This window comes from Gallus gallus, chromosome 1, assembly GCF_016699485.2.
Source record: "Gallus gallus isolate bGalGal1 chromosome 1, bGalGal1.mat.broiler.GRCg7b, whole genome shotgun sequence".
Taxonomy (NCBI): Eukaryota; Metazoa; Chordata; class Aves; order Galliformes; family Phasianidae; genus Gallus; species Gallus gallus.
In genome coordinates this window covers 143,650,480-143,675,748 of record NC_052532.1, presented here as the reverse complement: position 1 = coordinate 143,675,748, position 25,269 = coordinate 143,650,480, and the positions used below count along the sequence as shown (strand labels likewise).

Below are 25,269 nucleotides of genomic sequence, written 5' to 3'. Positions count from 1 at the left end.
TCAGTTTGGCTGACAGTCAGATTGTGATTTATCTTCTCCTTATGACCAATTCTGCTGAATAAATCACTTTGCTAGCCCTTGCCTCTGTAAAATTTCTGTAGAGTTTTAATTATGAATATTTTTTGGATTAAAACTTAAGCAAAGATCAAAGCAAAATTATTTCTTATAAATTCAGAGTGAAAAGTTAAAAGAAAATAAGTATGGTGCTGAGTTCAGGTTGCCTTCTTTATTTATTCCATAGACAATCATATGAAATGCCAGCAGCAGGAGTGTCTAGCAGATGCTATAAAAATAGCATATATTTTCACTAGCTGGAAAACCAGTGTGCTGTTTCTGTTGTTAGAACTGCTTTACATAGAGATGATGAGTATCTGGAGGGCAAAACCATATGGAAACCAAGTTCTGTATCTCACTATCTAGGAACAGTTAAAAAAAAATCAAATATAAACTGGAAAGGCTTAAATAGACAGATTAGCTGCCTCAGCAAACATAATGCCTGTATACTCAGAAGGAGAGCAGCAAAACCCTTGCCTTTTTTCCCATTCATCTGACTTCAACAGAACAAAAATAACCCAAGCCTGAAAATGAGGTAAAATCTGAAGCCCTTCCTAGCACTGAAAGTAGGAACATGTGAAAGATAAAATAAAAACAACATAAATGCAAGATGAGGTTACAGAGCAGACTTCTGTGTTTAGCTCTGGGAAAGATGAGTGTACTGCTCTTTTTTTCTCTCTTCTTGTCAGTGTGAATTCCATATTTTGTGTGAGAGCTTTCTTGAACATCACAAACCTCAGGAATGAGTACATGCTTTGGACACAGAAATACTGATAATTGATTGATAGTAGGAAGTTTGGTCCACAGGAGAGCAGGGATCATTCCCAGAGCAACAGCCAAGTTCAGAAAGGAGAGAAACATTAAAAAGCTTCAAGAAGACTGGTACTACACTTCTGAATTAATGGAGACTCTCCTAATAAATAAATGTCTACTTTGAAAATTTTCAAAGATGGGAGGATGGATAAATTCCTTTGACAATGAATGGGGAGAAGTGAATACAGGCAGAAGGGAGTATATATGATCTGATGTAAACTAAAGACTGCACTTACTGCAACTAGATATGAAACAAAAAGAAATAGATGAGAAAGAAGGAACTACAACGACAACAGTGCTAAGCATAGCATCAATAAGAAGACTGAAGCACAGCATGTAATAAAATAATAAAAAAAAATAAATCCCAGAACCTTGGTAGTGGTGGAGCAACATCCCTCAAAATATTGCAGGGAATATAAAATGGATATCCTCAACATCATTGGTGCAGTTAGAGCTTTGTTCTCTGAAGAAGCAACTATTTCTATGTTTGTCTTCAAAGACCAAACATAACCACAAAAACTTAGTGTGATACATTGAAACCCATGAGTGCCACGTTGCAGACATACTCCCATGGCAAAGGGTGGATGTCTGCTTTCACACAGACCAACCTGTCCTTCCCTGTGAGGACGCCTTTGGCTTTTCACATGAATAGGGTCTATATTTCCTTTCAAGATACACTGTTACTTCTTTCGCAGAAATAACCACACCTCTTAAAGTACACAAAGTACTCTTCGGAGATTTCTTTTGCATGGATTAAGGGCATGTATTTAATTTCTCTAAGTTAGATATGAAAAGCGCAGACACTGGAAATATTTTTAACTTCATCAAAATAGTAATTGTATAATCAACAACTGATTGCATATGAACTTAAGATTGAAGGTACAAATTGTGCTTCTCTTCTCCAGTTTATAGAGAAATAAAAACTGAAAACTACAGCAGTCACAGAAGGGAGTACCTATCCACAGGAAATCTAGGTTGGAATTGTCAGGCATGTGAGTTTACCTAATACAAATCTCTGATTCAAAACTTTTGTTCAAGTTAATTCTATGATAGAGACAAATGCAGAAGGACTCAGCAAAGCTTCTTCAGAGACTAACTTACTGTCTTGACTAACATTGACCAAAATTTTGATTAAGCGCTGTTGCATGAAAGGTGAGCAGGATCCTACTCAGTCAGAATACTGGTTCCAGAAATTTGTATGATGCTCAGGAAACACCAAGTACTCCCTTTACACAGTAGGAGGCCAAAATTTTCATTATAAATTGGTTGATGAATTTATTGGGGAGCTTTTTAACCTTAGTACCAAATAGACTAGGGAAGAAGCAAAAACAACTCTTCACTGAAAAACAAACATACAAAGAAACAAAACAAACAAATAAACAAACAAAAACAGTGCTAATTGATGTTTACCTAATAAAAAAACTAGAAAAAAGAAGGAAAATACAAGGTACATTTTAAGACCTCATGAACACCCCAAAACCAAATGAGTTTCTTTTTCCCCCTCATAATTTTCAAAGACCTCTCTACCTTGCTGTGCCATAGCTCTTGACAATTGGGTAGCACTTGATCCCAGCACCACTACCCTCCCACTCCTCCATCACTACTACCATCACTGAAAGAAACACATACTATGGAATTAGATTCCATGACAGAATGAGTACATGATGGCACTCAGCTCCCAATTAACTTTAATCTGCTACAACTGTTCCTCCCTATCAAACAGGGCACCTAACAGTTACCTTCTTGGCTTTAACTGTACATGTTCTGTCAAGATTACTGAATTAAACTGTTTCACTTTGGAAAACTTAGAAGCATAAAATCCTAAGCCACTGATATCAAATTGAATTGTTCGGACATTGTGATAAAAAAAAAAAAATCAAGCAAAAAAGCTATCTTTATCTCCAATTTTTATGAATGTCTTTATTTTCAACATCAAAGAGTTAATAGTAAGCTTAAATAAAAGAGAAAATGAACACAGCAAACATCTGCTTTTTCTAGAAGCACAAAGGCAAAATAATGTATATTTAAAAAGATCATTAAGATATATACAAATAGATGAATATACACACACCTCTGGCATATGCTGCTTTGATATGGATTCAGGGGGAAAATAATCTTGTTTGTATTTCGTTGCATGGAGCTGAAGGAGAGGGAAAGGAGCATGTACATCTGGCAAGTAACTTGACTGGTGAGAGTGAAAATTTCATTAAATCGGAAGAAAAAATGTTATTTCATACTCTTGTTGATTCGTCCAAGAATTTCTGTTGCTAGGTAGTAACACACGGATTGAGAAAATATATTTAGTAATGAAACCCATCTGTATTCATGTTTTAGGTGTGCAGAGAGCCAAGGAAGTTAGGCCACTTCTTATAATCAGAGATGCTTGAGAGACTTGCTCTTTCCCTTGTGAAAATAAATCACAGTTAAATGGTTCCTCAATGTGCTATTTGCAAATTGCTTCTGAAATCCCATTCAGATTATGGAAAATCGTAGGAGTATAAAAACGATTGCACTGGATTGGATCAAAGGTCCATCTCACCAATGTCCAGCCTCTGACAAGGACAAGAAAAAAATGTCTAGGAAATGAGTATAAGAACAGATCAAATACAAAGCAATTATACTTCCTGCATTCTATCCCAGCTTTTACAACCTCTGGGGCTTAAACCTATGTCAAAACCATCAGCTGTTATAGGATTCGATTCCATTAATTTGTCTCAAAATCAAAAAAAAAAGTACCTTCTTGGCTTTTTTTCCTCCCAATTTGAGTGCCCACTCATTTTCTTGTAGTGAAAGAAGTAAAATAGTGTTCCCCTATTTAACTTCTCACACGTTCTGTGATTCATGTATCTTTGTCTTAAGACTCCATCTCTGTCATCTCATTTTCAAGCTGAAGATCATTATCCTTTTACGCACCTTTTCTCAGTTTAGTGCATCTTTCTTAAAAAAAGACAACTCATTTGAATGCAATATTCAACACGTGGACGCATGATAGGTGTATATGGTAAAACAGGAAATTTTCACCTGTGCTTATTGTCTCTAATTGTTTTTAACACAGTTTGCCTTCTTTTTCAGTAAGCAATGAAGAGACATGATAGAGAATATCTAAAGTGACTGAAAGAAAAACTGATGATAGTTTATTCAAAGCCTATGTTTATATACCTGTTTAGGATTCTTCTCTATGTGCATTTATTTATATTTCAACTGAAATTTTATATCTCAGACAAAAGAAGAATACTTCATAGTAAGTTTTAAATTTGGATGCCTTTACTTATTTTTCATCAGCAGAAAACTATTGCTTTACTATTCACCCCACTTTCTAGATAACTTATAAACACTGAACAGGAAAGGTCTTCCTCAAGATTAGCATGAAACTCTGTTGGTACCACCTTTCCTCCATCATGAAAAACAATCATTTAACACTGTTTTTTTTCTTATCTTTTAGTCCACAAGAAAATATTTCTAAAATTTTGTACCATTAGATGGGATCCACTTTATGGTGTGGTAGTAATGCCATCCATATGAGTACATCAGCAGCTACAAACTGTGCTGCTGATGAATAATGATTCATTAACTTGGGCAGCTTAAGGATCATCTCACAGTTGGCTTCAAATTTTCGTGTATGCACCCTACATACAAAGAATAGCTCTCTAAAAATTGCTCTCCAAATGTATCTACTTCTTGTCAGTGGACCACCTCTCCTACAAAGAGAGGCTGAGGAGGCTGGGCTTGTTCAGCCTGGAGAAGAGAAGACTCTGGGGAGATCTTCTTGTGGTGTTCAGGTACTTAAAGGAAGCTTATAAACAGGAGGGGAATCAACATTTTACATGGGCAGATAGTGATGGGACAAGGGGGAAATGGTTTTAAACTTAAATAACGGAGATTTAGATTAGATGTTAGGGAGAAACTTTTTGTTCAAAGGGTGGTAAGGTGCTGTAGCAGGTTGTCCAGATCTAGATCATCATATAAATACCAAAAAAGCTATTCTGTAATGGTGATCAAAAATGCTTTTAAATTCAGAGAAAAAATCTACTATATTGATTTTAAGTTAAAACAACAACAACAACAAAAAACAATAACAAAGTTATAAGGATGTTAAGAAGAATTTAAAAGGAACAATTAAATGGCAGAATCTGGGAGGAGGAAGTGTATAAATATCCTGTTATAGAAGCACTTAATACATCAATGACCTACTGAAGAAATGCTAAGAAGTTCAAAAAGGTCAGCATTGCTAGTTGGAGTGGAAAGAAGGACTTTGGATATATTTAAGATCTATTTCAGAAAGGGAAGTTATACGCTAAACAAAGAATTCAGAGAAGAGCATGAACTTTTGCAGACATCTTTTAAAACATTTACATGGTGGATTGTGAAAGGTTTTGTAGGACTATTTTCTAAAGAAATAAAATCTAATACGAAAACTTATAAAACATTTAGAAAGCAGTAAGATCCACAAAGACTTTAAAAGAGAATCAGAATACTATTCAAGAAAGTTTAAAAAATAAAGTAAAACAAGAAAGCAAAATGAACTGCATCCACCACAGAAGAAGTCAAAGAAGACCCTAACCCATATGGAAGATTTATTTCCAATAGCAGTGTCTGGTGAAATGCTTTTGAAAGATAACTGACAGAAGGTCAATTTATTACACTCCAAGACCTGATAACGCTCACTCAAGACCTCCAAAGGATCTCAGGGATTTAACAGTGGTGACATACTAACAGTGGTGATTAATCTATCACATAAATAAAATCAATAATGAGTTAGGGGAAGTGTCACATGTGACATTAATTTAAAAAAAAGAATTTCAGGAGGCTGCATGGGAAACTAAAAAACAGTGAGTCAGACTGCTTATCTAGGCAGACTGATAGAAAGTTAGAAACTATAGAATTACTAAGTATGTAGAAAATAAAATAGGAAAAGTTAATGGGGCTATTGTGGAAAGTCATGCTTCATAATCATTTAAGACTTCTCTGTAGTAGTTAAACAACATCTGGATAATAACATATGCAATGTAGTTGAATTGCTAAAAAGAAAAGCCCAACAAAAGACTCTCAAAGAAATCCTTCCAGCTTCTTAAATTTTCACCAACAATTTCAGGAGAGAGGGTGGAAGATGGGAATAAAAGAGGAGTAAACTAAGATTTTAGCTGATATATTTCTTTTGCATAACTTGTGCTGAACACCACAGAAGAGGGCAGAACTGGAAAATGAGCAGATCAATCTCACACCTGGATGCTAGTGCATGTGGTAGGGTCAGTCTGGAGTGACATAAACAATCAAGTTTAATATACATACAGCTGCTGAATATGAGCTATGGTACAACCTCTTTTCACTTGACTTGAGCTGTCATGGCAGACATAACCAAGAGGATAACACATGGCAAAGGATGGGGACATAATGTGAACAAAGCACAGGGCTATAATGAAGTAAACAATAATTCTGCTCTTAAACCATCTGAATCGCATCTTGGAAGAACAGATTCCAATCCTATATGTTTCTGTAAAGCTATGTAAATCACTGAAATAAACCTCTTACAAGTTTTATTTTTGGTCTAGATAGTATAGTGTTTATATATCACTTCATGTTTTAGTGTACATTGCAAATATTAGCTAATTAGTCCTTGCTCAATAATCTGAAAATAATATCATTTTTGTTATCAAGATCAGGTTAAGGAATGAAGATATAATTAAGAACTAAACATCTCAGAAGTGATCATCAGCTCTGTACCATTTCTGGACTAAATATATTCTCCCTTCTTCCTTGAAAATCCTTCAGTACTTCATTATTTGAAAATGCCTTGGGCCTCAAGTTCTACAGTCATTAAAGGCAGTGAAAAAAAATGCAAACATGAGGATGAAAATACTTTTGAAAGCACTTCAATTTTACCAATTTTAACAAATCAATGTACTTTTACATTAAGAGCTTGAATGATTTGATTAATTCCTCGAACACTACTCAGCATTGAATTATAGATGTCAAAAAAATTCCTGTGCAGTGATACAGATCTCTTTCGTTATAGAAATGGTCTTGATTTAAATGTAACAATTACCTCCCAGTCTTCCTTCCCTTTATAGTTCATTTTTAATAGAGAATTCAAAATATCATTGAATTAAACTTTTTCTGCTTTATCTTCTGAGATAAGACAACCAATATTTCAGTATAATCGCACACAGCTACTATCAGCACTGAGCCTGTGATACCATCGCAGGTTTACCCCACTGGGAACATTCTCTGTTCTAGACACTTAATCAGTTGTGCAATCACTTCCAGTTATTCAGCTCCAAGGACCAGCCTCTTATTTCCTTTTATTTAAAACATTTTTAAACCATGCAATACTTTGTATAATATGAATTTGTTTGGCTAAAACACCAGGAGAGAATACATTCAGTAGCACTGAGTAATAGTCTTTGAAGAGAGGCTATACTGTTTAAATAAATATTTCCAAAGCATAACTACAAGTGAACAATTGTCGGCCACCTTAGACATTCTTATACGACATAATGGTATATAATGCATATGCCATTACGCCAGAGACAAACAAACTGTCATTTCCAATAGCCATGTGGCTCTTCTGTAAATGCTGGCTTGGTCATGGAAACAGACTATCAAAGCCGGCTGGAGGGCTGGGCAGAGAGGAACTTCATTAGGTTCAACAAGGGAAAATGCTGAGAAGTGACACACACACAGGTCAGGGGCTGACCTACTCTGCAGAGAAATGAGCTCTGCAGAAAAGGACCTAGATGTCCTGGCGGACAAGAGATTGTCCATGATCCATGATCCCTGTGATCAAGAAGACCAACAGTATCTTGGGGTGCATTAAAAAGAGCATGGCCAACAGCTAGTCAAGGGATGTGATCTTCCCCCTCCACTCTGACCTGGTGAGGTCACATGTGGAATACTGTGGTCAGTTTTAATTTCTTCAGTTTAAGAAAGACAAGGAACTTCTGGAGAGGTCAGTGAGGGCCACGAAGCTCATTAGAGGCCTGGAACATCTCCCTTAAGAGGAAAGGCTGAGAGGCCTGGGGCTGTTCAGCCTGGAGAAAACTGAAGGGGAATCTTAGCAATGCTTATAAGTATTTAAACTGTGGGAGTCACGTGGACCTTTTTGCAGTGCCCAGTGATAGAATAAGGGGCAGTGAGCATGTAATGCTCTTATGTGATGGAAAACTCAGCAGTAATAGCAGAGTAGCACAGTCCTAACCTACAGCAAATAAGAACAAGCCCAAATGGAGCAGCTGTGGACACAGAAACAAAGGAAGAAAAACTGCTTACCTTTGGAAGGCCTCAGCTAGGCAGGGATCTCCAGTGAGATACCCTTACTTCTACTAACCCTTAAATGAGGTCTGGGATCCTGGCTCCATCCCTTCCGGTCACTCAGGCGCATTGCATGCACCTGAACTCCCCTGGGTTGGCCCTGCCTTCCCACCAGGTGCTCACTGTTTCAGGCCATGCCTTAGCATTTCCACTACAGAGCACAAAATGGAACACAGGAAGTTCCACCTGAACAAGAGGAACATGCTGTCCGGATTGATTGTGGAGTCTCCTTCTCTGGAGATATTAAAAATCCACCTGGGCACTTTCCTGTGTAATCTATTCTAGGGAACCTGCTTTAGAAGGCAGGTTGGACTGGATGATCTTCAGTGGTCCCTTCCAACCCCTATGATTCTGTGAATATAATGCTTGGTCTGCTCAATAGGCACCTTTTTTACTCTGGTCCAGCTCATGAAGTTGCACTGTGGACAGTCTCAAAAGAATGAAGTTTGGGGACTTAAAAAAAGAAAAAGTCTTTTAATTGAGTGGGCTCTACTTGTACTTTATGGTTATTACAGAGACAGGGTTCCTACCAGGCTACCAAGATTTTAGGCTCTTGCATTGGTGAGCACGGCAAGTGCTGGCCTCTCATCACTGTTTTTTGTTCCCTAGTTTCAGAGGGGAGCATCTAAAACACAAAGTCATGCTGCTGTCATTTCATACACAAACCTTCAGACTTTTAAAGTTTCACACAAAAGCCACAGGATTTAAAATCTCAAGCTCCTCACTTCAGAAAGTTGATCTGTGTTTCTAATTCATGCAGACATTATGAAAAATTTACCAGAAGATTATCAGGATGATATGACATGGCTTATCATATCTCCAAGTAATTTTCACTTCCTATGATTTTACCTCTTGAGACTGATAAGGAGAAAAAACGAGTAAACTTGATTTGCTCCACTCAATTTGCATACTCAAGACTGGCCATCCCAGAATCAACTATACTATATCTCTTTTCACGTGTGTGAGGTGATTAACTGATATCTAGCACTTATATTTCTTTGTGCCATAAAATGCACGTCCTTTTAGTTCACTTCATTTGCAATACATGCTGATATTTAATACTGCAGAAACAAAAGCAAGAAATATTTTTAGATCAAATTCTATAAAGAAGACCTTAAGGTGACTATATAATATTTTTATCTTTTAGTGCCCTGAATAATAGAATATTGGGAAGAAAGAGTAATCTGAAACATGCCAGGTATTCAGTGAGCATACATGAAACAGTTAATTACTAAATTGACATTTAACATTCTTAAATGAGAAGTTTGTAGAAAAATGAGCAAAACTAATATAAACATAATAAATCAATAAATGCATTCCTTCAGTTTCAAAACTAAAAGCAAAATAACATGGATGAAAAAACAAGGGCACATTAACTTCAATGTTCAGTGGAAGTTATCTGGGAGATTACTGTTCAAAAAGTGAAAAAACATAATTCCACATGAATTGCTGATTCACCTGAAAGATGCACAGAAGAAACAGAAACTAGGTGAAAGAAGGCTATAATTCAAATATTACAAAAACAGTCCCAACACATTAAACTCTCAAATTGCTGTTGCAAACATGAAATAGGCAAATGCTGATGATTTGGTTCCTCTTTGCATTCATAAATTCACTCCAGTGTATGTACGTAAAGCATACAGACACTTTCTTTGGTGGCTTGTTCACTAGGTCAGAATGGCCAACATGAACTTTGTAGTTATATTTGTTTTATGTGAATTTCATTCTGAGATTCCAGCCTGAGACAGTGACTTCTAGGTAATCCTAATCCCCAAATATAGACAATCAAGTAAACGCACTGACTTTGCCAAGAGCCTTTAGGAGTCATCTAACACATTCAGCCTGGTCCTCTTTCCCACTTTCTGTCTGCTGATTCTTGCTAGTGCTCTCCCCTGCAGTGGTTTTACAGTTTGCTCACATATTAACATGTAAGGCCTTGCTCTAAAAAAAATTCTTTATTTACAAAAGCCTACAGGAGCCACATTCTGCAAAATTTTACCTTCTAAAGAAATGGGTCCATGGTGTGCTGATGCTTCATATCCTACTCACAACTAATCTGGTTAAGGAGGAACACTATATTTTCACATTTTTTTCTTGCTGCAGTACAAATGAAGTACAAGTCACATGGTAAAGCCTTCATGAACATGAAAATAGGCCAAACAATACTTTATCCTTCAGTATGTAGTTTATAAGCAAAAATGTTATCCACCTGTGAATTTTACATAATTTTAATTACATGCCAATCTAAATTGACTTTCACTGAATATTTGAAACATTTTCTAAATCTCTTTTTGATAATCACTTAATTTTTACCCTATACTGTGTGGTACTAATATAAGAGAATATGGCTGTCCTCTTCAACATCTCCTGTTTTCTTCATACTCAGTGAAAATGTTTCACATCTTTTATCATAGGAGCACCAGTAGAGGAATGTTTTATTGAAAATATCTTCAAGAAGAACAAAAACATGTTCTTACTTGTTTAAGTTTCTTCAGATCTTCATCAAGCTCCAAGTTGTCCAGAATAACAGCAACAAACAAGCTGAGTAGAATCTATAAAACAAATGCAAATTATTTTTTAATTGCCTTGCGTTTCTAGTAATAGAAGTACTATCAAATATAATGGAAAAATGAGGGTGCTACTATTGTAAAATTGTACTGCCTATAACATCCATTGAACTAATATTTCATGCCGATATATGCCTGCTAGCTATTTTGTAAGTAGAATTTTTTTTTCTGGCTTACTATACAATTAGTATATGAATGTTAAAAAATAGAATTCTAGGTTTTATGACCAAGATTTTATATATGTTTAACATAATACTAATTAAAGTACATTTTTCAGGAAAACTAAATTAAAATCAATAGAGGCAACCTGACAGTAATTTACTTTATGCTTAATGCTCAGTGCTTAGAATGGATATAAGCAAAGTAGCTAACTCCATTTGAGTGCATTGTCACAGATAGGAAACTCATGCACCTTCTTTTACTTTTTAGTAAAAATTGTGTAGATAAGTCTTTGGAAGAAAGAATCAGAGAAAAAGAAAATGTGTATATCACACGACAATTTTCTTGTGTAGAGATGCTGACTAGAAGCCAAAGAATGTGATTTTTTTTTTGATACAGCTGTGAAGGAGACAGAACACACAGATAAAGGATGTAGGTGACAAAGAATACTACCATTCAGCATCTCCCTTTAGGTGACTTAAGTCTTAAAGTAGTAAATACGTATATATGTAGCTTTACAACTATTGCCAAGGTTTAAGTCTCTGTGGATGAAGGCAAATATTCACTATCATATTGAGATTCTACAGGCAAGCATCAATTTCCTAGAGATATCAGCAAGAATTTCAGCTCTTTTACAGGAGTTACAGGCCTAAAATACTTCTGTGGACTACTAACTGGCAACCAGAGCAGCACATTCTATCTGCCCATTACTGTTAAAGTTTACTATCAGTCAGCAATACTGGAAAGAAAGGATCCTTCTCATAAATTTACAAAATGCCAGTCTTCAGAATAAGGAATTATGTTTTAATAGGGAACTGTCTTCAGCGATATTTAGAATTTCCTGTAGCTGTTATTAAAACCATAGTAAATATTTCACATACCTAAACAGCATTTCAAACTGTTTTTCATTTTCTGATTATTATCAACTGTAAAAGTTAAGATGGCCTTCAGAATGCAGAACAGAACAGAACACTTATAAAATACATAATCCCTGGTACAAAGTAGTTTGTTCCCTAATTGATGATTTTGCTATCATTTTGTCAGGATATTACAGTACAGTGTTTTTCTTTCCTTAGCTACCTTTATACAGTTTATGACACTCTAGTACCTGCAGCTCAGAACATACTAGTTAAGGAGGTACTGTTCCATACAAAACAGAAATACAGCGCTCATTAAATACATCACCACTTTCAGCCTTGCTGCTTCAACACAGAATCATATCAAGGCATCAGGACTTTCATTAACTCCCTTTTCAACTTTCTTCAACAAGAACTAACAACCACATTCCAGAAAAGTTAAATGCAAACTTATTATTTGTTTAACTTTTCCACTGCCATCTCAACTAATAACAGTCTTCACTTCCAAAGGAGGTTTTGTTTTTTGAGCTTCAACTTTTCTTTTCTTTCTAATGTGAAACCTATTCATTTCACTCCAAAACTCTACAGTTTGCTTTGCCAAATGCCTGCAATTATCACTTCTCAATTCTAAACCTCCCCCTTCTTCTGGCTGTTGAAAGTCATTTCTCCATTTGACTTCAGTTGTTTTTTGTTTTTTTTTCCCCACTTACAGCTGTTTATTCTTAAATGTCTTCTTTCTGGTTTCAGGAGCAGCCCAGCTGTTTCCATGCTCCTTTACCAATTACAAGTTCCTTTCTCTCTTCAAGCTTCTTTTGTCTTCAGACAATTCTTTCCTTAGAAGCTTTTCACTTTCAAGGTCTGAGGAAAAACTTAGAACTGAAGCTAACAACTTCATAAGGACAGGTAGTTTTGCAAAGCTCTCTTAGAAGAGCTCCTTCATCCATACAGAATTTGCATAAGTGAATCAGAAGAAATGCATAGACTTAGGGAGCAAAGTAAGGGCTACATAATTAAAATGCAAATGCCCTGGAAAAGGAGCAAGGACAATGTACAGACAGGTGATTTAGAAACGAGCAAAATAAGTAGCTTCAATAAGTAGACATAGGAGTCCCAGATAACTCTTTCTGAAAACATAAAGCGGAATACCAAAAATCTCTTACAACTTACTTTTCAATTAAGTTGTGAATTTTTAGCACAGAGGCCACCTGGCACTACTTTATGGATTTGCTCATTGTTCATCAAAGAGAAAAAAAAAATGGATTCAATTTCAGGTGGGTAAAAAATGCAATAAAATTCTCAAATCAGTAACCAATTCATGACCAAAATCCACTCCTCTTTTGCTTTTTATTTCCACTTCCAAAGGAGTTTTAAAGATCTCTCTAGTGTATGAATTTGCTTTTCCTGACCCAAGGACTTACCAGTAGAAGTTCCATATAACTGAGGGCAGTGTACCTTTGCTCGCCTTATATTTTAATATGGTTAAGCAGCTCCAAGATAATCAAATGCCCTTTACTGCCATTTATGACTGATCAGGATTTCAATGAATGTGAAGAAATCTTCTGCACCCACAATTACAGACTGATCAGCCAGTCAATTGTAAGTGAAGCAGGACAAATCATAAAGTAAAAAAAAAAAAAGCAGTTGGAATCTGATGGAGATTGTATAAATAGAATTAGCACCTTAAGAAGCAGGTAACAGAATAATAAATTGAATGAAGAAAATCAAAATATGAATGTGTGTAAAAAACTGCAGTGAATGCAAGATGCAAAAGTACAAAATAGAAGTAGTAGTGAATTAAGGGTGGATCAAATGGTTATTCCCCTTACTGTGGTATTTTCTCTGTATTCAAAATACATTACCAAACCATTATTGATATAGGATTTCCAAAAGGTTGTTTTCTTTACCATTTTCTCTATAGAAAAATGTAATCATCTCATTTGAAATCCATACAGGAAAAACTTTTTTTTTTAGATATAATCCAACTTTCAATACACATCCAGAAACTGCTTTAGTAATTCTCATCATTTTATTGCCTACTATACTATATTATATATTTTTGATGCACTGATTTTGCATCAGACAACAGGCAAGCACTGTTCTATTGTTAGGAGTTTGCATCCTAAGGCTTAACACTTCTGGCTCTAATTATTACTGCAAAGAGAATGCAGTTGCAATTAAGAAGACCATCTCTATGTGAAATACAAACACTTGCTTCACTCTGTAATCATCAGAACTGTGAAGGCACAAGACAGTCAACAATTATACTATTAGCCTACCAGTGTGATTTGGATCTTAGGAAGAACAACTCACACCAGAACAAAAGCTCCCCACTTATGCCACATGGCTGAAGGGTGAATTCTGCCACATCAAAGAAATAAACCAAAAGCCCCCTGTGCTGAACATGAGCATCACAATCAGTTCTAACTAGAAGAAAAAAATAAATAATACAAGAGCTATGTGAGTAATTCCAAACAAAGAAATGCACAATGCACTTGCAAATTAAAACTTACCAGTGTAGCAAAAAGATGATAGAGTATAAAATAAATGGCAACTACTGGTGCCCACATATGTCCTACAGCATTCAGTGTCTGATCCATGACATCTACCCATCCTTCCTGTGTGAGAATCTGAAACATTGACATGAATGCCTGCAAGAAAAGAAACACATACATATTAATGTTTCACAAATGGTATTAATGTAGTTTTATACACACATTACTCAAGTTGACTTAGCAGAGCTGAACATTAGCTTAGGTTGTTTTGCTTAGGTTGTTTTTTTTTGTTGTTGTTGTTTTTTAATCTTAATAAATATTTGTATTTTAAGTTTTGAAGTCAGGTGAAAGGTTATTTCAGTGCAACAGCAGGAACAAATAACCTAACCTTTGATTGCACTTGTAAACATAGCTCAAGCTCCATTAGCCTCTATGAAAAGCTTTTTGGTTTCCTCCTGGGACAACACAATAGGAAAAAAACCCTGATCATCACAGCTTATTGTTTACAGTAAAACACTGAACCGTAATTTTTTGGTTATGCACATATTTCAGTGTTACTTCTCTATAAATATGCCTATAATAAAATGTAAAATGAAATGATACAAAATATTTATGTTATCTTAACAGCAGAAGCACTCTAGGCATCCCACTGATGAGACTAACCAATACAAAACAAGGTCCCAGTTCTTCCATCTGTTTCAGTTATTCAGATTCTTCCTCTATGCATTTTGTCAACAGCATTTATTGTGCAAAGGTTTATGTAACATTTTCAAATCCCTTCAGACCAGGAATGGATGTCAGAAACAGAAGGAATAAGGGGAACGTTTCAACCAATTGTCTTTGGTGATAGGAATGTCTGAATCCAGATGTCTTAAACTTCTGAAACCCCATATTTAAAGCCACAGATCAAAATGCCAGCACTAAGCAGTGTAAACAGAAGACAAGCTAGATCCTGTGCCATCTACTGCCATTTTTTAATAAGAAAAGTCATGCCTGCCAGGCAAAATCCTGGTGACTGGAAAAAGGGGAATATCAATCCTATTTTCAAGAAAGGGAAAAAGGAAGACCTGGGGAACTATACACTGGTGAGCCTCACATCTGTGCCTGGGAAGATCAAGGAACAGATCGGATCCTCATGGAAAACATGTTAAGGCACATAAGGGATGAGAATGTGAGCTGCTACAGCCAGTATGGCTTCACCAGAGGCAGATCATACCTCACCAGTCTCAGGGGAGACCTCATTGCAGCCTTCCAGTACTTAAAGGGAGCTTATGAACACAAGAGAAATAAACATTTTACATGGTTAGTGATAGGACAGGGGGAATGCTTTTAAACTATAAGAGGGGAGGTTTAGATTAGATATCAGGTAGAAATTTTTCACTGACAGGGTGGTGAAGCATTGGCAAAGGTTGCCCAGACAAGCTGTAGGAGCCCCAACTCTGGAGGCTGCCAAGGCCAGTTTGGATGCCTGATTTAGTGGTTGGTAATGTAGCCTGTGCAGGTGAGTTGAAACTAGATGATCTTTTAGTCTCTTTCAAGAAAAGGCATTCTACGATTCTAAGATGATGACCTCATCAGTACACAGTACCAGATCTCAGCCTCCTCTTATCAGGTGAAGATAAAGCTAAAGTAGGCAATTGCAGAGCATCTCTGGAACTGTATAGCACCTCTGGAGGCAGTAGTGGCCTTACCCAACGGGTGGGACTCTCTGCTGAAATATAACTTAGATGATTAATTACATTAAGTACTACAACCCACTTCTGGCTTTAAAGACACCTGGGTGAATGGCTGATTGAACCAGTGCAGTATTCTTCATACTGAATCACATCAAAATATATATATTTTTAAATACGTATTTTAAATAAATCTTCAGATACAAAGATAAACAACTGCTATGTTGTGGACCCATTATTAGTACAAACACAAAGTTAATTTGGAAAAGACACACTTTTAACAGCATAAAAATCTAATCTGCTATCTAAATCAGCTGTCCACAAAGCATACAGGTATTTCAAATGGCCTTCCAATAGCATTTAAATATTTTATTATTACATTAAGTCCAGTATATGACAGAATATTAGTTTTAAGAGAGCACAGCAGTGCACAATGAGTTTGTTTTTCATCCGTCAATCTCCTTCAGAGCAAGTTATTTTTAGCTGAAAGGTGCACTTCCCACTGTTTATATTAAAATGAATTTGAAATGCAGCTATCTAGCTGACAGAATCAACATCTGTGAAGATGAGGCTTAGAGATTTATGCAAATGGTGACTTTCTGAATTAATTTACGTTATAGAAAAGACTGACAATTTCTTTGAGTATTTATGCCCTATTACTTAATTAGCTGCTCTGATGATGGAAGACAAACTACCTTTTTATTTTTAGTAGAAGACTGGCAAATGTATGGTGGAATGTACAAACAGAAGTGCCAGTTCTGATAGCCCGTCCATCTATACAGGGTGGCGCCACTCCAAGAACTACTTTCAGTTTTAACATACTTGCCTTTTAAGTGCTGCTTGTCTATAGAATATTTTGGCCAAATCCCTGAGGAATTTGGTAAGTGGTTCCCAAATTCACTTATTCATGCAAGCTTGCCTGCAGTCAATGGGATTACTTCTGCAAATGAAGTTAGCAAGATTTAGGCCAATGCTGTGCAATGCTTGAATTGCTTTCTACCTGTCTTGAACTTTCCCTTTTCTCCTGACACAGTAATGAGTGCTCCATGACACACTGCGAGTAGCTCTACGAGAAGCTCTGTAAAAGTGTCAGCAGCACTCAGACTCTTATGGCATCAGAAACTTAAGCTTTTTAAGCTTTAATGGTGCAGCTTTTTAAAGGGATGGTGCTTATGTTCAATGAAAAGGTCACAAGTGGCACTTCTTCTGTTTTCAAGACTAGAAGCCAAGTCCTGGTTTTGCTGATGACCACAGGATTGTTGCTGTTGAGATCAGCTGGGCCTAGATTTCTTTATTTTTTTTCTTTTTTTTGTTGTTGTGTTTAAGAGAATAGTGGTGTTCCTGGTCTTATAATGTATCTGAGACACTGAGTAGACAAATACATGGCCTCAAACCTCAACAGAAACCGGGGGCATGGAAGTCAGACACTAAAAACATATTTTGTTTTCCATACAGTGAATGTTTAAATTTCCAAGCAGCCATCTTATACTACTGCCTTTGCACAGAGCTCCCCCCCGCCTCTGATTTTTCTCCATTTTGGGCCCTACACTGAACTACCCGACTTTGAACTCATAGCTCAATGTGTGCAGCCAAAGAAGACATGCAAAAATAGAGATGGCAGAATAGTTAAAAACCAGATAGGAAACATTTATATTTTTATACTTGGTATTACAGAGAAAGCCAATTCAATTGGAAAGTTGCAATGGGCAAAAGAACAGTGAAATTTGTAACCATAGCAACATTGAGTTTGTGCCTATTGACTGTTGTCAGGAAACCATGAGAAAACATGCAATTTATAGGCATTAGTGAAAGGAGGTGGTCTCCTTGTTCCCAAACCCATACTGTGCCTTCTTATAAAGCACTTCTAGCATCAGAATGATTTTGTTTTGTCTGTTTCACTGTAGAAGGCACTTTAAAGTAAAAACTAAAATTTTACCTCTAGAGTCACCACTTTGTTAGTGTCCTCTGTGTATTCAGAACTGAAAGAAGCTCATAGCAACAGTGCTGCCATTTGGGGTTCACTCATATTTGGGTGTAAGCTCTTAAAAATTCATAATGGCAATTTCTGCTATGCAGACTTCATACCTGCTTCTACATTATACACTGATACAAGTATTTTGTCAGTCACATTATGAAGAGAATGCATTCCAGCCAAAACCAGAATTATGTATTTCATTTCTGTCTTATTGCAAAAGCATTCTGTGATCTTTGAGAGCAGACATTAGGGGGATGCTGTCAAACAAAATATTTTTAGTATAAAATTTTCATTGACTGTGAAACTGTTAAAAGCTGCTTCATTAGAAAATTAAGAAAATGAACCACATACTGCAAAATATATTTCTGAACCATTTATGATTAGCTGAATAAGTGTACAAATAAAGAATAACTAAAAAACAAACACTTTACTGCACTCTATCATACAGCAGCTATAAGGAATATTTCAACTCCCTGGAATTGAATACTGGAACAGTCTCTTATTATATGTAATGGGCCTTGCATTTTTCCCATAAAAAAACCAAACAAAATAGAAAACAACATTGAATAGTTTCTATTTTTCAAAAAAACCTAAAATTTACTGGAGAAAATATTTTCTCAGTTTTGTACTATAGTATATCCACATATCTGCAAAAACTCAACATGGTAAAATTTCTTATTAAAGCCTACTTAGCCTTAGATTGAATGTTCAAAATAATTTAAAACTTTCCTAACATCTTGAGATATCTTAGCAATTTTTTACTGCAAATCAATCTTTTTCAGTTGCTTATACCAATTATTTCAGTTAAAAATATCCGGGTACTCATGAATGTCCCTGGTTTTAATTATACTACAATAATTCCTTCAAGATATCATTGCCATTTTGCATAAATAAAAAAAAATAATCCTGAAACTATATTCCACTGTTGATTTCAAGCTTTTGAAGTTCTTTTTTTTTTTTTTTTTTTTTTAAATCAGAAGTTATACATGGGACTTGGGCATAGCATAGGGTGGCAGTATCACTCAATTTGATGCACTAATTTTTTAAGTAAAGTTTAAGTTATATCATCCTCTTTTTGCTTTCTTCAGCGTTTCAAAAATGAATTATACTGAATTCTTTATGACTATTTCTGTAAGTGCATTTTTTAATATAGAAAGCATGGCATTTTCATTCCTTGTGAGTAGGTATTTTTGTCTTACATTTGACGGCTAGCGTCCCATACATCAAATCCGGGCCAAATTATTGTCTAGCTATTTTGTTTGCTAAATGAACGAACCTTGAGGCTGTCTTGTTCATTGTTATTTAATTGTTCCTACCAATGCACTTTCTCTAAAATGGATACATTGGATAACCAAACTGGAGTGACAGAAACAAATAAATTATGACTGAAACCAATCCACATACACTCGGTTTAATACATTATTAAATAAATGTCCATATTTCATTCAGAACAGTGTGCTTCAATAAATACATTAGCTCCAATTTCCACTGATTTTCAGTGTTCTATTCTGAATTAACTTCATGCCCATAAGGCAGACACGTTTTTGTCAATGCAGACAGATTTTATAACCCTGTGTAAAGGAAGCATTTCTGTACTAAACAAGATCAACCACTTCACAATATGAAGATGTAAATCATGTGTATACATTTTATATAAATTTTGTGGATAATTTCCATGGTTCTGGAGATGGGTCTTTTTTTGTAGCATGCTAGACTGCTGTTAAGCCATATGCTTATTAGTGCGCACACATACAATTTTTCCATATTCCTGTAACAGAAATAGAAATACAAACTTCATAACTGAACTACTAGTGGAAGACTACTACAACCAGAAAATACATATTTTTAAATCTCTACATAAGCTGATTCTGCCCTCTGGTACTTAGAAGAATAAGAATGTTGGTCATATATGAATAATATGACATATTAATGATAAGAAAATAATAGTACACAATAAGATATCATTGCTGGTTATACTTGCCCGTGGAAAGGTTGTAAATCTATCCAGTTCTTCCACAAAGCAAAACATCTGTAAACTGATTGCTGACATTACAATTAGAAGGCTGGCAGTAAATACAACCAAACTCCCAAGTTTTTTTCCTGGTCCAAAGATCTTATACACAAAATCCTCCAAAGCAGGAGAGATCTTTATAAGTCGAACTACTCTAAGAACCTGCAAAGAAAGAGAAAATACAACTGCATTAATTATTTGATTATTATGTTAATTAAAAACTTGCCAGACTTCAAGATAAAAAAGGAATGTGTAGCCTTGTAACACAGTAAATATTTGGTTATCACAAGTGCAGCAGACCACAAGTGTTTCTTGGGTTAAGAGCATAAGCCATGGAACCCATCAAACTTTGTACTTGTCTTGACCTGCCTAGAGGTTTGTTTTAGCTACTAACAGATATTATTTAATGACCAGGTAACTATTAACATATTTAAATTTTGCTTAGCCTTGGAAAATTGTATGCTATAATGCTCACTGCTATATATATCTTTTGATCTAACATACATTAATAAAAAGAAGCAATTTTGCACAGATAAAGCTATCTGCAACCCTTTCAAAAAATGCAGCACCAAGGCATGATATGACAGCATAATTCTTGAGAGTACAGGCATAGAAGGATGCTGAAGACCCCAAGGTTATCAATTCACCTGTGACCCATGGTCATCACAGAAATGCAAGGGAGTAAAGCTGTTTTTGGGGTAAACAAAGGAAGAGAAACACACAAAACATATGGTAGTGAGTCTGAATGTAATGAGGAATTACGGACCAGTGAAGGTTCATAGTCACATCAAATATATAAGAATGGCCTCCAGTAGAGGACAAAACTCAGCAGACTTGATTTATCAACAGAGAATTGATTGCAGCATAAGTAAATTGCTCCAAAGTTTGCTTATCATCACTGTTAAAAATCCACATATTCTAAATGGACAAGATCCTGAACGGTCTTTGCAGAAAGCCCTCCTTTGAGCAGCAGTCTGAATGAGATGACTTTAAAAGACCACTTCTAACCTACTCTTCTGTGATTGTGTGTTATTTGTTACAGAAGGTTATATATTTGCACTTCAAACAGCCAAATCTTCTTCCGCAGTTCATCTTTCTATTTCAGTGATCCAAGGCAAAATTGCTTGACATTGTGTCAAGCATAACCTAGCAAGTTTGGTAATAAACACATTGCTACATAACAAGGCAAATTTTGGGTGGCATTTCTCAGTATCAGAGAAAATGGCATTGTGTGCCACCGAAGAATTTGACGTATTTTATGCATCCCACTGCTAGCAGTGGCAGCAGAACTGTGACTGTCTGTAGAACTCCTGACCCACTCACTGCTGAATCTACTTTTGAAAAGCTGGTGAAAGTTCTGATCTTCCTATTCCAGCCAGTGATGGTGACAAAAACAGTAACATGAACATTAGTATCAATAAGAGGCCGTGGCATCCTTAGTAGGCACAGGAGACAACTGACAGAAGGATATGAGTCAAATCTAATTCTGCAGTTCTTACAAAGAAGACGACTCTCCAGCCCTGGGTATACCTTATATTTCTATGAAAATCATATTGAAACTGAAAGGTAGGAATTACAGTGAAATTATAGGCTGATGCTACGTGCACTGGGTTACCTACCTACCAGATACTCAGAATATGCTATACTGTCCGGCAGGGATCACAATAGGCCCAGCTGTCAAAGGGGAGACAGAAAGTCAACACAAGAGAGCAACTTATTCTAAACAAACCAGACTGCTAGTGAGATGGGAAGTGCCTACCCTTTCCTCAGTACTTAAAAAGGGCCCAGGGGCTGAGAGGTTACATGAGACAGCCTAACTTGAACATCATTTGAATAAAGTGAGGTAAAGTCCTTTCTATCATATTTCACATTGCAAGTAACCTGAGTACATAAAACTGGTTGTCAAGAGAGTGACAGCCAGAAAGATCAGTGAGATTTCTAAGTACTACCATTTAAATGTGGTGCCTTGCTTAGACATCTTCTTGATGTATAAATGTACATGAATGCTACTCTCAACAACGACCCCAGCAGAGTGAAGATTGCATGCTGGTTTGTATTCTGAATTGTGTTTTGGTTGAACTTTACTAACTGCCTTACTTTTTTTACTGTCCTTTGGGTAACTTTAATTGACCTTTAAGCAAAACGCTAATCTTATTTTTTTTTTTCATTAGGAGACAAATTAAATCTAGCAAAAGTACACTGTAATGAACATTTATGCATTCCATGTAATTGGATAGCAAACTGTATTAAATTTGGAAGATGTAGATGGTGCACAATCTGGATTAAATATAAAAATACATTAAAAAACATAAAAATGAAAACGACAAAAGGGAAATCACAGCTCTGTCAAAATAATAGCTGCATCACAAATAAGTAATGAAATTTATTAAAAAATCACTCAGCAGTATTTCTCCAATCACAGATATAGTCTCTGCAATCTAATTCTGTTTAAATCTCCCCCTTCGTGCCAGCTTATTAGAAGTCTCTGCAATAACATGCAAATTCTCTTATTTCTCTACAGATGAGATGCTCTGTAGCTTATGGAATGGTGCTCTGCTGTAGTTTACAGATGCTTTCCTCCACAGAGGACTTTGCAAAGTGTTTTAAATGAACACATAATGAGTTTAAGAAAGATAGGTAGGAAAGTCAGCAGTAGCCAATGTGGCTAACATGATACATCGGCAAAAGGTAATTATGACACCAATGAATAATGAAATACCTGCTAAGCAAAACTGGACAAAGAAAATAACATTTCTGCTTATTATTCTGGAAGGTGTTAAATGACTTCTGTTTTCAGTAACCTGTTTTGTTGGCTGACAAGGAACACATTCAACCTGTCATCATTAATATCTAAAGACCTGTAAATCTGCCAAACATCAATGTGTATTCATGTAAAAAAGACTTTTTGACCTTGATTTAAAAATGTGTTTCTAGCTTGCCAAGAAGGTAACTTGCTGGGGTATATGATGCGCACGTCATGGCCACAGGTTGCGCCGGGGGAGATTTAGATTAGACATAAGGAAAAACTTTTTCTCTCAGAGAGTGGTCAAGCACTGGAATGGCCTGCCCAGGGAGGTGGAGTCACTGTCCTTGGAGGTGTTCAAGAGGAGTCTGGATGAGGTGCCATGAGATATGGTTTAGTAACTTAGTGGGTAGTAATGGTGATAAGAGGATGGTTGGACTAGATGATCTTGTACTTTCCAACATTGTGATTCTATTCCCTTACATACTGACATCTCAGGTGAAATATTTTTCCAACCTTACTGTCATCTGCTTCTCTGGGGATTTGGATTGTAAAAGACAGCCCAAATCTTTCAGTGTAGCAGGCATTTTCTCTGTAAAATACGTCTCCGTCTCCTATACACATAAGTCATGTCCCTATATTTTCTGTCAGAAAAGCAAGCACTTACTAAAAACACAAACAAAAAAGGAAACTCCTTACATTCACAGAAAATAACTCATTTTATTATCAACATCTGGCTAAATTTTAATTATATTTTCAATCCTATGAGTTATTGATAATATTACCTATTTAGTCCAGCATGCCTGTAATTTAGAATTCCTACAAAGAGATCATCAGATGTCAGTGGGCTTTGCTCTAGTAATTATGTACTAATGTGTTAGTTACAAAGCTAACTGCTGCAACTAAAAGCTCCCAATTAGGTTTCTTGTGTACTTTTGACACAGGGGTGCGATGGCATGCTCTTAATAGAGCACCCTTTTTTTGAACATTAAGTATATCACACCATGTTGAATAGCAAAATTTTACACATACCTTGAAAGGTATAACCATGTAAAAGCCTTAAAATGGTACCTAGTGAAATCAAAATAGAATATGATATTCTAAAATCTTTCTTGAGCAGATTCATAGAACCATTCAGAAAAAACGTAAGAGGGGATTTGCAGAACTCTGAAAAAAACATCATGTTGCAACAGTCACCTGGAGAGAGTGTCACCCCCAGTGTACTTACTTGATTACTGTGTGTCATTGTAGTTAATCACATACACGAATGGGATTCTGTCAGGATAATTGTTATTTGTATTTATGTATAATTAATTATTCACCATGACAATCCACTGCTGAATAATGGTCAGGCACGCTTTTTTTTTTTTTAATTTAAAGAATTTCACTTCAGAACTGTAGAATAAAGCACATTATAATGAATCTCAACACCTTCTTCCACAGTTGGAGTAACCCTAGGCACTTTGACAAAGCTGAATAGGGAATTAGTTGGACTAGTTGACAGAGGAATAATCAGAAGTCTGAATTAATAAGTCTTTCCTTGTCTTGCTTTCCTGCTCTTCCCCAGAGTTAACATGTAGGAATAACCTCAATAAACACACTTTCCCTCTGAACTGAGAATAGTTGCAGAGCCGGAAGAGAAACCTTAAGCTGGTCCTGGTTAAATGCCTTCAGAATACCCACAATGACTGCAGTTCTTCTCAGGTAGGGATGCGACTACCACTGATGTCAAGATTTGGAAGAGCAACAGAAAGCACATTTAGATCTTAGGAACAGAAGCTGTGAAAGCAGTGGTGGCTTTTAGAGGAAGGTGACAGTAGGCAGCTGTAAGTAAGAGCTAGAAATAATCCTAGTTCTGAAAATTTACCCAAGAGACACAGTTAAGAACAGACTTACTTGCTATTTTAAAGGTATTCTTGAAAGGAGTCCATACTGTGAGAACATCAGAAGTCTGATGATAGAAGTAAATGAGATTGAAATACATACTCCTCTTGATAGGTAATATTTTTAATTGGTATAAGAGTAAAATGTGAAAAACAACTGTACATACCTGAAAATATGTAAACTGAGAGTGATAGAGATCTGGATAAATGTGAAGAGTGGTTCCAATTACAAGTAGCAACTCAAACTTGTGAAGAGATGAGCTGATGTATCCTGTGAAACCCAAACACCAGATCTTCAGGAGAGCTTCTAAATCAAACAGAACTGTAAAAGCAACCTGGATGAATATATAAAACAAGAAAGATGTGGTCAAAACACTGAATTCAGTTACAACTTTCTAAGTCATAAAGTCTATCAAGGTTTTGTATGGCAAAAATAAAGATCTCCACTGTATTTAGAAAAGAAAAACAAACCCAAACATGGTATTTCATTTATTTCCACATGATTTTTAAAAATGTCTGTGATTGCATGGCACTTATTTGTTCACTGATCAACTGTGAATAATACAGAACTGAAATTAATTTTTACGTTTATAAACGATTAAAAGTAACCATAAGAGTACTTTATTATTTGGATAAACAATTTTGATCATGTAATGAAAATCAAGTATAACAAATCACATATCTACTATTTCTCTAAGGAATTATATCTACTCTGCCTAAACACTTGTTATGTT

General features: G+C 35.9%; 1 protein-coding gene across 3 annotated transcripts in view; it reads right to left on the bottom strand.

Annotated features, from left to right (window-relative positions):
* Nucleotides 1-25,269, bottom strand: part of NALCN (sodium leak channel, non-selective) — a 214,682-nt gene that overhangs the window by 68,582 nt on the left and 120,831 nt on the right. For all 3 annotated transcript variants that reach the window (XM_040653961.2, XM_015274986.4, XM_015274991.4), the window contains exons 12-15: nt 24,703-24,870; nt 19,880-20,071; nt 14,269-14,406; nt 10,653-10,727 (exon numbers count right to left, since the gene is read on the bottom strand). In XM_040653961.2, the coding sequence (XP_040509895.1) occupies nt 10,653-10,727; nt 14,269-14,406; nt 19,880-20,071; nt 24,703-24,870 (573 nt within the window). The remainder of the gene's footprint in view (nt 1-10,652; nt 10,728-14,268; nt 14,407-19,879; nt 20,072-24,702; nt 24,871-25,269) is intronic.